The sequence below is a fragment of the Garra rufa genome, chromosome 15, assembly GCF_049309525.1.
Source record: "Garra rufa chromosome 15, GarRuf1.0, whole genome shotgun sequence".
Classification (NCBI taxonomy): Eukaryota; Metazoa; Chordata; class Actinopteri; order Cypriniformes; family Cyprinidae; genus Garra; species Garra rufa.
Window position 1 is genome coordinate 44,043,701 of NC_133375.1, and position 11,565 is coordinate 44,055,265.

Sequence of the window (11,565 nt, forward strand, 5' to 3'; positions counted from 1 at the left end):
TTTCAAATATTGGCTGGTTTTGTTTAATTAAGAGATTTAAATCTTGGTTGTTTTGTTCTAGAAATAGATTTAAATATTAGACTGTTTCGTTTGATTAAAATACATAAATATCGGTCAGTTTTGTTCAATTAAGAGAATTAAATATTGGCCGGTTTTGTTTAATTAAGAGACCTATATATCAGTCTATTTTGTTGGATTAAGAGATTTAAATATTGGTTGGTTTTGTTGATTAAAAGATTCAAATGTTTTATTTGAGTAAGTGATTTGAATCTTAGAAGATTTTTGTGAAACAAAATTATGAAACAAACTTTATTTCTGCAGTAAATCAGCTCTACACAACTAGTGAACTTCAGCTCAAACACTCACTGTAAGTTCATATTTCATCATTGTCTTAGAACAAGATCTGTTCCTCATGACTTCACATTGTGTTGGTTGTATTTGTGCAGATGATTGTTGATCTGCTGGTGGAAGATCATCTGTCCCAGCTGACTGTGAGACGCCTCGTTCAGCGCTTTGGTCTGCAAACACAGTTTAAACGCCTCGCTGGATAAATGTGCGTGACAGACAGTCGGATGCCACACGTGAAACAGGCCGCGTGACGGAGCGCGAACCACCATCAGATTGCTGTGCAGGAACTTCCTGTAGAGATGAACATCTTCTGAAGCTCCGCCTTTCACAAACACATCAAACCCACCTTTAGAGGAAACACAGAAGATCAAATACAAACTCAACCACACGCCAGAATCTCATTCTATTACCTGTGTTCATGAAGTCTGATCTGTACTGACACGTCGTCCCAAAATCAACATCCTTCCAGAAGCCAAAATCTTTCCTGATCACCTGCCAATGAAAAGCACATTTTTCCAAGACTTATGACGTAGATTTCAGAATGATGTCTTTGTGAAGTTATATAAGAACTTAGACTTAATAAAGAAGATCTTACCAGCTGATCTTCAGCAGAAGGGATGTGTTGACCATAGATGATCTCTGGATTATACAGGCTAAACATTATTGGATAAAACACCTTTTTACCTGTGAGAGCACAAGCAAACGTCAAAATAACACACACACAAAGTTCAGTGGCGCCCTCTTAAGGCTGCTAATCACATTTTTGCCATCTAATCTATGAAACAAGGTTTTTTGGAGTGAGACTAAAAACTAATTTGTAGCCAAAAATACATTGCATGGGTCAAAATGATCTATTTTTCTTTTATGCCAAAAATCATTAGGATATTAAGCTAAAATCATGTTCCATGAAGATACTTTGTAAACTTCCTACTGCAAAATGCATTTCTAAGAACTTCATTTGAACAACTTTAATGGTGATTTTCTCAATATTTCTTTTTTTTTTTGCACTTTATCACTTTACTTTACTTGAGTTTTTATTTTTCAGCCTACTTTTACTTTTACTCCACTTCATTTCCTAATTAAAATGTATACTTTTACTCCGATACATTTCCCCGAAGCTTATTCGTTACTTACTACAAAATAGTCAGAAGTCAGGATCTTAATTGCGAGATGTAAATTCACAACTATCTAGAAAGTGTTTGCTCACAAAAATATTGCCTTTCCCTCAAAAAATGTTTTTCTTTCACCTCTTTATTTCCATCACAAAAGTTTTTGTGAGCAAACTCAAAAGTTTATAAACTCAACACACAATTCTGACTTTTTTTTTCTCGCAAATGCGAGTTTGAAGAACTTCTTTTCAGGAAATTATGGCTTTTTCCCCCCAGAATTGCGTGATACAAACTAAATTCTGTCTTTTTTCGCAGAATTGGGTGATATAAACTTGCAATTGCGAGAGATAATATCAGAATTGCGAGATATTAACTTAGAATTCTGATTTTTTTTTTTTTTTTTTTTTTTTTTTTTTAGAAATTGATAATATAAACTCGAAATTATGAGAAATAATTCTGACTTTTTTCCTCACAAATGCAATTTGTATCTGGCATTTCTGACTTTTTCTCTCAAGATTGGTAATATAAATTCACAATTGTGAGAAATAAAGTCAGAATTGCAATATAAACTCATAATTCGTACTTTTTTTTCTAAGAAATGGATGATATAAACTCGAAATTATGAGAGATAATTTTCTTCATAAATGCAAATTTTGACTTTTTTCTCTCCAAATTGGGTCATATAAATTCACAATTGTGAGAAATAAAGTCAGAATTGCAATATAAACTCATTATCGGACTTTTTTTCTCAGAAATGGATGATATAAACTCATAATTGTGGAAAAAAATTGCATTTACTTGTACTTTTACTTTCAATTCTTAAGTACATTTAAGATTAAAAAAATACTTTTTGTACTTAAGTACAATAAATATCACATACTTTAAGACTTTTACTCAAGTAATATTCTAAACGGTGACTTTAACTTCTACCAAAGTTATTTTCTGGTAAGATATCTGTACTTTTACTTAAGTATGGCTTTCAGGTACTTTATACACCACTGCTAATAGCACACTTGAATAAACGTCTTTTTCGTAAGGGTTGCTCTATGGTAAAGTCATTGGAGACAAGAGTATGCCTTTAAATATGATTTGACATTTTTCTTTATGAAAGAGTTGTTGACAGTTGTTTCTCAGTTTTGTACCTGGTTCTGCATTCATACGGCAGGAGTTTAGAAACTCTGCTGTAAACCGAACGTTCACATCACAGAAAAACAGAAGGACGTTGCTTCGCTTCCAGGCTCGAGCGCCGACATCCAGGCCTCGTCTTCTGGAGAACGCTTCGTTCAGATGGATCAGAGTCAGGTTCCTGTATTTCATTCTCCTGCGGGACAGAGACTCATCTAGAGTTTTATCATCGTAACTCACTTTGTTGTGATGCAGCCTCAGAAACTCAACAAAAAGTATTTTTGAAATTTGTTTCAACTTCAGTTTCATACACTAAAATATATTTCAAAATACAAGTCAGGGTGAAAAAAATGCATCATCCAATCTTACTTTTATTATTTTAATTTTTTTTATTCAAATATGTTATACACTGTGTTCCAAATTATTATGTATATAGTGACATATCAGTAGGAATTCATTTCTTTTTTTTTTTTTTTCAAAGAAAGTGTTTGTTTTATTTCTCATGTTTTAAGATAATTGCTATCAATCTTAGACAGGTTAGTTAATTAGTTTGCCAGGTGATCTTAGTTAAATGCAAACCTACTTAAAAAGGTTGTTCCACATTATTAAGCAAGTCACAATTCTCATGCAATATGGGGAGGAAGAAATGTCTTGCAATAGGCATGAAAACAATAGATATTTAGCAAAAACTGAAAAGAAATCATTGAACTGTCACAAGATTTGTGAGGGATTCACAGCACAGAAGAATCAATCAGATCAGTTCCTTTCAGACAAATTAATGCTATTAAAAAGGGCAGCTATAAAAAAGCCACTGTTGAGCAACAAACACATATTCGAAAACTCACAAAGACAAACGTTTGCAATGGGCTCAGAATTACACGAAGACTCATTTCCAAAACATTTGATTTTACTGATGAATGCCTTGCTACACTTGATGCCACAGAGGTGTTAATTATTGGACCTAAAATCTCTGCATGTAATAACCTAAAACACTGTCTAATACTCAAAGGCTGCTCTGTCAATTCTTCTTTATCAGTTAGGAGCCTAGGTGTGCTATTTGATAGCAATCTTTCCTTCTAAAGCCACATTTGCAAAACTGCATGTTTTTACGACCTATGCTCTTGATGTCAATTGCTGAAACGTTAATTCATGCATTCATGACCAGTGTTGGGGAAAGTAACTTTTAAAAGTAATGCATTACAATATTGAGTTACTCCCTAAAAAAGTAACTAATTACGTTGCTTAGTTACTTTTTATGGAAAGTAATGCGTTACAATGTTGAGTTACTCCCTAAAAAAGTAACTAATTACGTTGCTTAGATACTTTTTATGGAAAGTAATGCGTTACAATGTTGAGTTACTCCCTAAAAAAGTAACTAATTACGTTGCTTAGTTACTTTTTATGGAAAGTAATGCGTTACAATGTTGAGTTACTCCCTAAAAAAGTAACTAATTACGTTGCTTAGATACTTTTTATGGAAAGTAATGCGTTACAATGTTGAGTTACTCCCTAAAAAAGTAACTAATTACGTTGCTTAGATACTTTTTATGGAAAGTAATGCGTTACAATGTTGAGTTACTCCCTAAAAAAGTAACTAATTACGTTGCTTAGATACTTTTTATGGAAAGTTATGCGTTACAATGTTCAGTTACTCCCTAAAAAAGTAACTAATTAGTTACTTAGTTACTTTTTATTGAAAGTAATGCGTTACAATGTTGAGTTACTCCCTAAAAAAGTAACTAATTACGTTGCTTAGATACTTTTTATGGAAAGTTATGCGTTACAATGTTGAGTTACTCCCTAAAAAAGTAACTAATTACGTTGCTTAGATACTTTTTATGGAAAGTTATGCGTTACAATGTTGAGTTACTCCCTAAAAAAGTAACTAATTACGTTGCTTAGATACTTTTTATGGAAAGTTATGCGTTACAATGTTCAGTTACTCCCTAAAAAAGTAACTAATTACGTTGCTTAGATACTTTTTATGGAAAGTTATGCTTTACAAAATTGAGTTACTCCCTAAAAGTAACTAATTACGTTGCTTAGATACTTTTCATGGAAAGTAATGCGTTACAATGTTCAGTTACTCCCTAAAAAAAGTAACTAATTAGTTACTTAGTTACTTTTTATTGAAAGTAATGCGTTACAATGTTGAGTTACTCCCCAAAAAAGTAACTAATTACGTTACTTAGATACTTTTTATGGAAAGTAATGCGTTACAATGTTGAGTTACTCCCCAAAAAAGTAACTAATTACGTTACTTAGATACTTTTCATGGAAAGTAATGCGTTACAATGTTGAGTTACTCCCCAAAAAAGTAACTAATTACGTTACTTAGATACTTTTCATGGAAAGTAATGCGTTACAATGTTGAGTTACTCCCCAAAAAAGTAACTAATTACGTTACTTAGATACTTTTTATGGAAAGTAATGCGTTACAATGTTGAGTTACTCCCTAAAAAAGTAACTAATTGCGCTACTTAGTTACTTTTTATGGAAAGTTATGCTTTACAAAATTGAGTTACTCCCTAAAAGTAACTAATTACGTTGCTTAGATACTTTTTATGGAAAGTAATACGTTACAATGTTCAGTTACTCCCTAAAAAAGTAACTAATTAGTTACTTAGTTACTTTTTATTGAAAGTAATGCGTTACAATGTTGTGCATGTATTTCCTTTGGTTGAAATATATGGGTATTCTTATTTTTAAAATATATTTTCAATGACCAAAAAACATATTGGTAGAAAATATAATTACATAAATATTTAGCAAATAAAAAATGTTGTCCTTTTTTGTCAATTTTGACACTTTTTTTACTGTGTTTATTGCATATGTTTTATTTTCTCTATACCTTGACATTGCATCCAGAATTCCTTTGACTTCATCCATCTTTTCAGACCCAAAAAACACCACGGTGAGATGCGTCCGTCCATCCTGACGAATGCAAACCTCACTGAGACACAAAGAGAAGAAATGAATGTCACATGATGTGCAAACTCACTGACGACTCAAAATAGATTGGGTTGTACCTGAAATGTTGCATGAATTGTCTGAATGAGTCCACAGTGTCAGCCAGAGGTACGATTATATTGATGAGGATCTGAGACGCGTCCATCAGTTCCTCCTTCAGCTTCATCAGCGGTGCGAACGGACGGAAGAACACCAGCCTCCTGAAATCTGGAACGCCGCTTTCTCTGAACGTCAGATCGTATAACGTTCCTTTGTCCATCTCCGTGCGAAAGATTCCTGCCATTAAAGAGAAATTACATTTTCAAGCAGCAACTACTGTAAAAAATGACCATAAATGCTGCAACCTGTTTAGTGGTGAAGGGTAAGTTTTAAATAATAAATCTAATGTAATTTTACAGTAATATACTCTTAAATGTGCACTTTATGGAAGTGAAAAAACATTCACATTTGTCACTCACATTTGATGTTCTTTTTTTACTGAATGAACTATTTCTTTAAAATTTTTGCCATTAGTTATGCTTTTGTGTGTTTGTTAAATAGATGTGTATTGCATTATTTTAGTATAATGTGTGTTAATGGCGTTTTGTGTTTATGAAAATGCATACATCTATATTTTATTATTTATCTCAGCTTGTGAAAAAACTACTTGTGTTAAACTGATTTATGATTTTGTAGTTTTGAAGTGTTTTTGTCATTTTCATGAAGGAAAAAACTGATTTGCATAATCTGGTGTAAGATATACACTCGCAATTGTGATTTTTAAAGTCAGAATCGCGGGATTTTTATGTACAATTCTGACTTTTTTCTCTGAATTTTGACATATAAACTTACAATTCTGACTTTTTTGCCTTAATTTCAAGTGTATATCACACAATTCTGACTTTAAAACTCGCAATTTTGAATTTATATCTCACAATCCTGACTTTTTTTTCGCAATTACGATATTTTATCTCACAATTCTGACTGTAAAACTCACAATTTTGAGTTTATATCATGCAATTCTGACTTAACTTGCAATAGCGACTTTTTATCTTAAAATTCTGACTGTAAAACTTGCAATTTCCAGTATATCACACAATTATGACTTTATAACTCGCAATTTCCAGTTTATATCATGCAATTGTGACCTTATAACTCGCAATTGCAACTTTTTATCATGCAATCCTGACTTTATTTATCAGAAATGCAAGTTCTGACTATATAACTCGCAATTGTGGGTTTATATCTCATAATTCTGAAAGAAAAAAAAGTCAGAATTGTTAGATAAGTCGCAATACCTTTTTTTATTATTCAGTGGCAGAAATGGGTTCCATAAATATCTGTCAGTCCTATTTAGCAGAAAGTATATATTTTCAAATATATTTTGAAATACATTTTAGATTATTTAAAAAATGGCAAAAAAGAAAAACTAAAATATATTTTGAAACAAATAAAATCTGTTTCAGAACATATTTACACATATATATTTTACCAATATATTTTTTGTCTTCCCTTTAAATTAAGTTTTTGATCTTATTTTTTTAATTTTTCTTGTTTTGAGCATAAACTCACTTCATTTTGATGCATATTTCAGAAAACAAGACTTAAATCAAACGTAATTTGAGAAGCAATTTGACTTAAGATTTTAAGAATGTTAGACTAAATATTGAAGATGAAAATCAATTTTTGCATCAAGTTGTGGCAACAAGATTTCTCAGATTTTTTAGGCTACTGAATTTATAAAAGAAGGGTATAGAAACAATTTTGAGTAAATTTTGCAATTAATTACAAAGAAACAGGAATTAAAACACTGAATTAAAAACTAATTTTGAAGTAGAAAGACTAAAATAGTATTTTCTTGTAAAACATACTTTTTTTTGTACTTTCAGGGAAAGAACAAAGATGTAGTTTTAAATACTGAAAAAAGAAAATCAAGTTTTGAGTCAAGTTGTGGCAACAAAATATCTCTGAGTTTTCACTTAAAAATTGCAAGTAAATTTTACTGTTAATTACAAAAAAACAGCAATTAAATAGTTTTAAATTCTAAGGAAGAAAATCTATTTTTGATTCAAGTTGTGGCAACAAGATTTCTCAGATTTGTTTTTCAGGCTGCTGAATTTCTAAACCGCATTTGACGAAGCCATAAGAGAAAAGTAAAGAATCAATTTTCAGTATTAATTACAAAAAAAACAGCAATTAAATAGTTTTAAATTCTAAGAAAGAAAATCTATTTTTTCCTTCAAGTTTTGGCAACAAGATTTCTCAGATTTGTTTTTCAGGCTGCTGAATTTCAAAATTGCATTTGACAAACTCATAAGAGAAAAGTATAGAATCAATTTTCACTTAGAAATTGCAAGTAAATTTCACTATTAATTACAAAAAACAGCAATTAATTAGTTTTACATTCTGAGGAAGAAAATCTTTTTTTTTGCTTCAAGTTGTGGCAACAAGATTTCTCAGATTTGTTTTTCATTTTTTTCTCAGATTTGTTTTTCGGGCTGCTGAATTTCTAAACCGCATTTGACGAAGCCATAAGAGAAAAGTATAGGATCATTTTTCACTTAAAAATTGCAAGTAGATTTCACTATTAATTACAAAAAAAAAAACAGCAATTAAATAGTTTTAAATTCTAAGAAAGAAAATCTATTTTTTGCTTCAAGTTGTGGCAAAAAAGATTTTTCAGATTTGTTTTTCATTTTTTTCTCAGATTTGTTTTTCGGGCTGCTGAATTTCTAAACCGCATTTGACGAAGCCCTAAAAGAAAGGTGTATAAAAATTTTTTACTTAAAAATTGCAAGTAGATTTCAATATTAATTACAAAAAACAGCAATTAAATAGTTTTACATTCTGAGGAAGAAAATCTATTTTTGATTCAAGTTGTGGCAACAAGATTTCTCAGATTTTTTTTCAGACTGCTGAATTTATAAAAGAAGGGTATAGAAACAATTTTGAGTAAATTTAGCAATTAATTACAAAAAAACAGCAATTAAATAGTTTTAAATTCTAAGAAAGAAAATCTATTTTTGCTTCAGGTTGTGGCATTTTTTTTTTCTCAGATTTGTTTTTCAGGCTGCTGAATTTCTAAACCGCATTTGACAAAGCCCTAAAGTAATCGGCATAGCTTTCTGAGAAGACTGACCTTCATAGAAGTGTTGAGGAGAGTAAATCCTGCGCTGCTGGGAGTCTCTGAGCTGAGGTTCGTTCAGCAAATGTAGAGCCGCTTCTAAAGCTCCGTTCAGCTCGTTCCTGCGGTCCTGACGAACCGGACTTTCCACCGGGAGACGCGTCAGTCCGCTTTCCAGCTGATAGACCTGCCGGAGAGTGAAGGTCTGGAACGGCAACAGCTCAAACTCATTCTCCAGCGGTTCTCCTGTGAAGATCTCGGCCCGTCTGAGCCGTTTCCGCATGAAGTCCTCCAGCTCTGACTGGTTCTGCTGTTGGTGCTCCAGAGGAAAGATCACAGCAGATCTCTGCAGCTGTCTGCTCCTCTCCTGCAGCTCTGCTTTCAGCTGCGAGATCAGTCTGGTCAGGTTTCTGGTCTGATGAAGGTACTGACGCTCATGCTGGTGCAGTAAAGACTCGTATGTGTCTTCATCCGCTGGATATCTTGATGGAGGTTGGGTTTGAGATCTGCAGGCCTGACGATAGAGGAGCAGAACGAAGCTGAAGAGCAGAGCAGCGACGATACGCTTTCCTAGAAACCATCGCTTTAGCATGACTGACTGATGCAGGAACAATAACTAATACAAGTGCTTTTGATTTTGGTCGAATAATGCAGATTTGGTTAACTCAAAAGACTATTTTAGGAAATTCTGACTGTAAAACTTGCAGTTTCCAGTTTATATCACACAGTTATGTCTTTATAACTTTTTTTTTATCATGCAATCCTGACTTTATTTATCAGAAATGCAAGTTTTGACTATATAACTCACAATTGTGGGTTTATAACTCATAATTCTGTGAGAAAAGTCAGAATTGTTAGATAAGTCGCAATAACCTTTTTTTATTATTCAGTGGCAGAAATGGGTTCCATAAATATCTGTCAGTCCTATTTAGCAGAAAGTATATATTTTCAAATATATTTTGAAATGCATTTTAAATTATCTAAAAAATGGCAAAAAGAAAAACTAAAATATATTTTGAAACGCAAATAAAATCTATTTTAAAATATATATATATAATATTTTTTTGTCTTCCCTTTAAATTAAGTTTTCGATCTTATTTTTTTTTATTTTTCTTGTTTTAAGCATAAACTCACTTCATTTTGATGCATTTTTCAGAAAACAAGACTTAAATCAAACGTAATTTGAGAAGCAAACTGACTTCAGATTTTAAGAATGTTAGACTAAATATTGAAGATGAAAATCAATTTTTGCATCAAGTTGTGGCAACAAGATTTCTCTGATTTTTTTTTTAGGCTACTGAATTTATAAAAGAAGGGTATACAAACAATTTTGAGTAAATTTTGCAATTAATTACAAAGAAACAGGAATTAAAACACTGAATTAAAAACTAATTTTGAAGTAGAAAGACTAAAATAGTATTTTCTTGTAAAACATACTCCTTTCTTTTTTGGTACTTTCAGGGAAAGAACAAAGATGTCGTTTTAAATACTGAAAAAAGTTTTGTATCAAGTTGTGGCAACAAAATATCTCTGAGTTTTCACTTAAATACAATAACTAATACAAGTGCTTTTGATTTTGGTCGAATAATGCAGATTTGGTTAACTCAAAAGACTATTTTAGGAAAGACATGATGTGGTTTTATTCATTGCTTTGGTTCAGAATTCTCTTTCTTTGACGTTGTCAACAATCCCAGCGATTCATTAAGATCTGAAATCACAAAAACAAACAGGTGTCAGTATGATTTAGTTGTCATAAACTGCAATGATAAACAAATATTAAATCACTAAAATTATAAAAGTTATGATAAATTCTGTCTGCAGCAGGGTTATTATCATTAACTAAAACTAAAAAAACAAGACAAAAAAACTAAGTAAGAAAAGCATTTTTTGCAGTGTTTGTTAACTAAAAAAAAAAGAAAAAACATTATTTTACATTTAACATTTTAGTTAAATACAAATAAATACAAATTTAATTAATAAATAACACATTCAATAAGAAATAATAATAAAATAAATAAAAAATAATTACTAAAATGAAAGTTAAAACAGAAAATATTAAAATATTAATTAAAACCAGTATATGACTTAAATATAATTTGTGTGTTAAAATCTTTTTGTTTTTTGTGTTAATTTTATTTATTTTACATAAACTAAATGTTAAAGTTAAAGCACTAACTAAACCTAAATAAACAGTCTAAAAAATAATTTTAAAAATACAAATTTAATTAATAAATAATACATTCAATAAGAAATATTTGTCAAATTAATAACAAATAAAAATGACAAATTTAAAATTATTAAAAATATTTAAAAATCACTCAAATTAAAATTAAAACGGAAAATATAAACAAAATATTAATTAAAACTATAATAGTATATGATTTAAATAGCTTTTTTGTGTTAAAACAGACACACAAGCAACTTTTTATTTATTTTACATTCAAATCTATTTAAGTTGAAGCGCTAACATAACTAAACCTAAATAAACAGACTAAAAATTAATTGTAAATATACAAATTTAATTAATATAATACATTCAATAAGAAATATTTGTAAAATGAATAACAAAAATAAATAAAAACAACAAAATTACTAACAATTAATGCTAAAATGGAAAATATAAAAATGTAAACAAAATATTAATACAAACTATAATAGTATATGACTTATAAACATTTTTTGACTAATTTGAGTCTAACTGTGTGTTACTGAATCCAAAAATAGTGTTTGTTTTGCTGGACCATGTCACACTTTCTCACTAAATATGATGTATTTTGTAGTATTTTTACTTTCAACAAGCATTTATAAGGTTAATCATCTCTTTTATTTTCCCTAAATCATCAGAAAAAAAGTCATATTACAACTATTTGATCAATGCTCAGCCTGTTTTTACATGCATTACATTTGATG

General features: G+C 30.4%; 1 protein-coding gene across 1 annotated transcript; it reads right to left on the reverse strand.

Annotated features, from left to right (window-relative positions):
* Positions 1-410: 410 nt before the first annotated feature.
* LOC141287777 (chondroitin sulfate N-acetylgalactosaminyltransferase 1-like) lies at positions 411-9,247 on the reverse strand. Its single transcript, XM_073819904.1, has 7 exons — positions 8,671-9,247; positions 5,612-5,828; positions 5,434-5,535; positions 2,600-2,778; positions 944-1,032; positions 759-840; positions 411-694 (listed from the first exon to the last, which is right to left on the reverse strand). The coding sequence occupies exons 1-7, from the start codon at positions 9,245-9,247 to the stop codon at positions 411-413; spliced, it is 1,530 nt and encodes a 509-aa protein (XP_073676005.1).
* Between the last annotated feature and the right edge of the window lie 2,318 nt (positions 9,248-11,565).

Bases quoted from the DNA above. Each gene is read 5' to 3' on its own strand.
- LOC141287777 (XM_073819904.1), bottom strand. From the start codon at position 9,247: ATGCTAAAGCGATGGTTTCTAGGAAAGCGTATCGTCGCTGCTCTGCTC. The intron at 5,536-5,611 runs GTACAACCCAAT...TTTGTGTCTCAG, and splicing joins CAATTCATGCAACATTTCAG to TGAGGTTTGCATTCGTCAGG. The intron at 2,779-5,433 runs GTATAGAGAAAA...TCTGTCCCGCAG, and splicing joins ATTCTGGATGCAATGTCAAG to GAGAATGAAATACAGGAACC.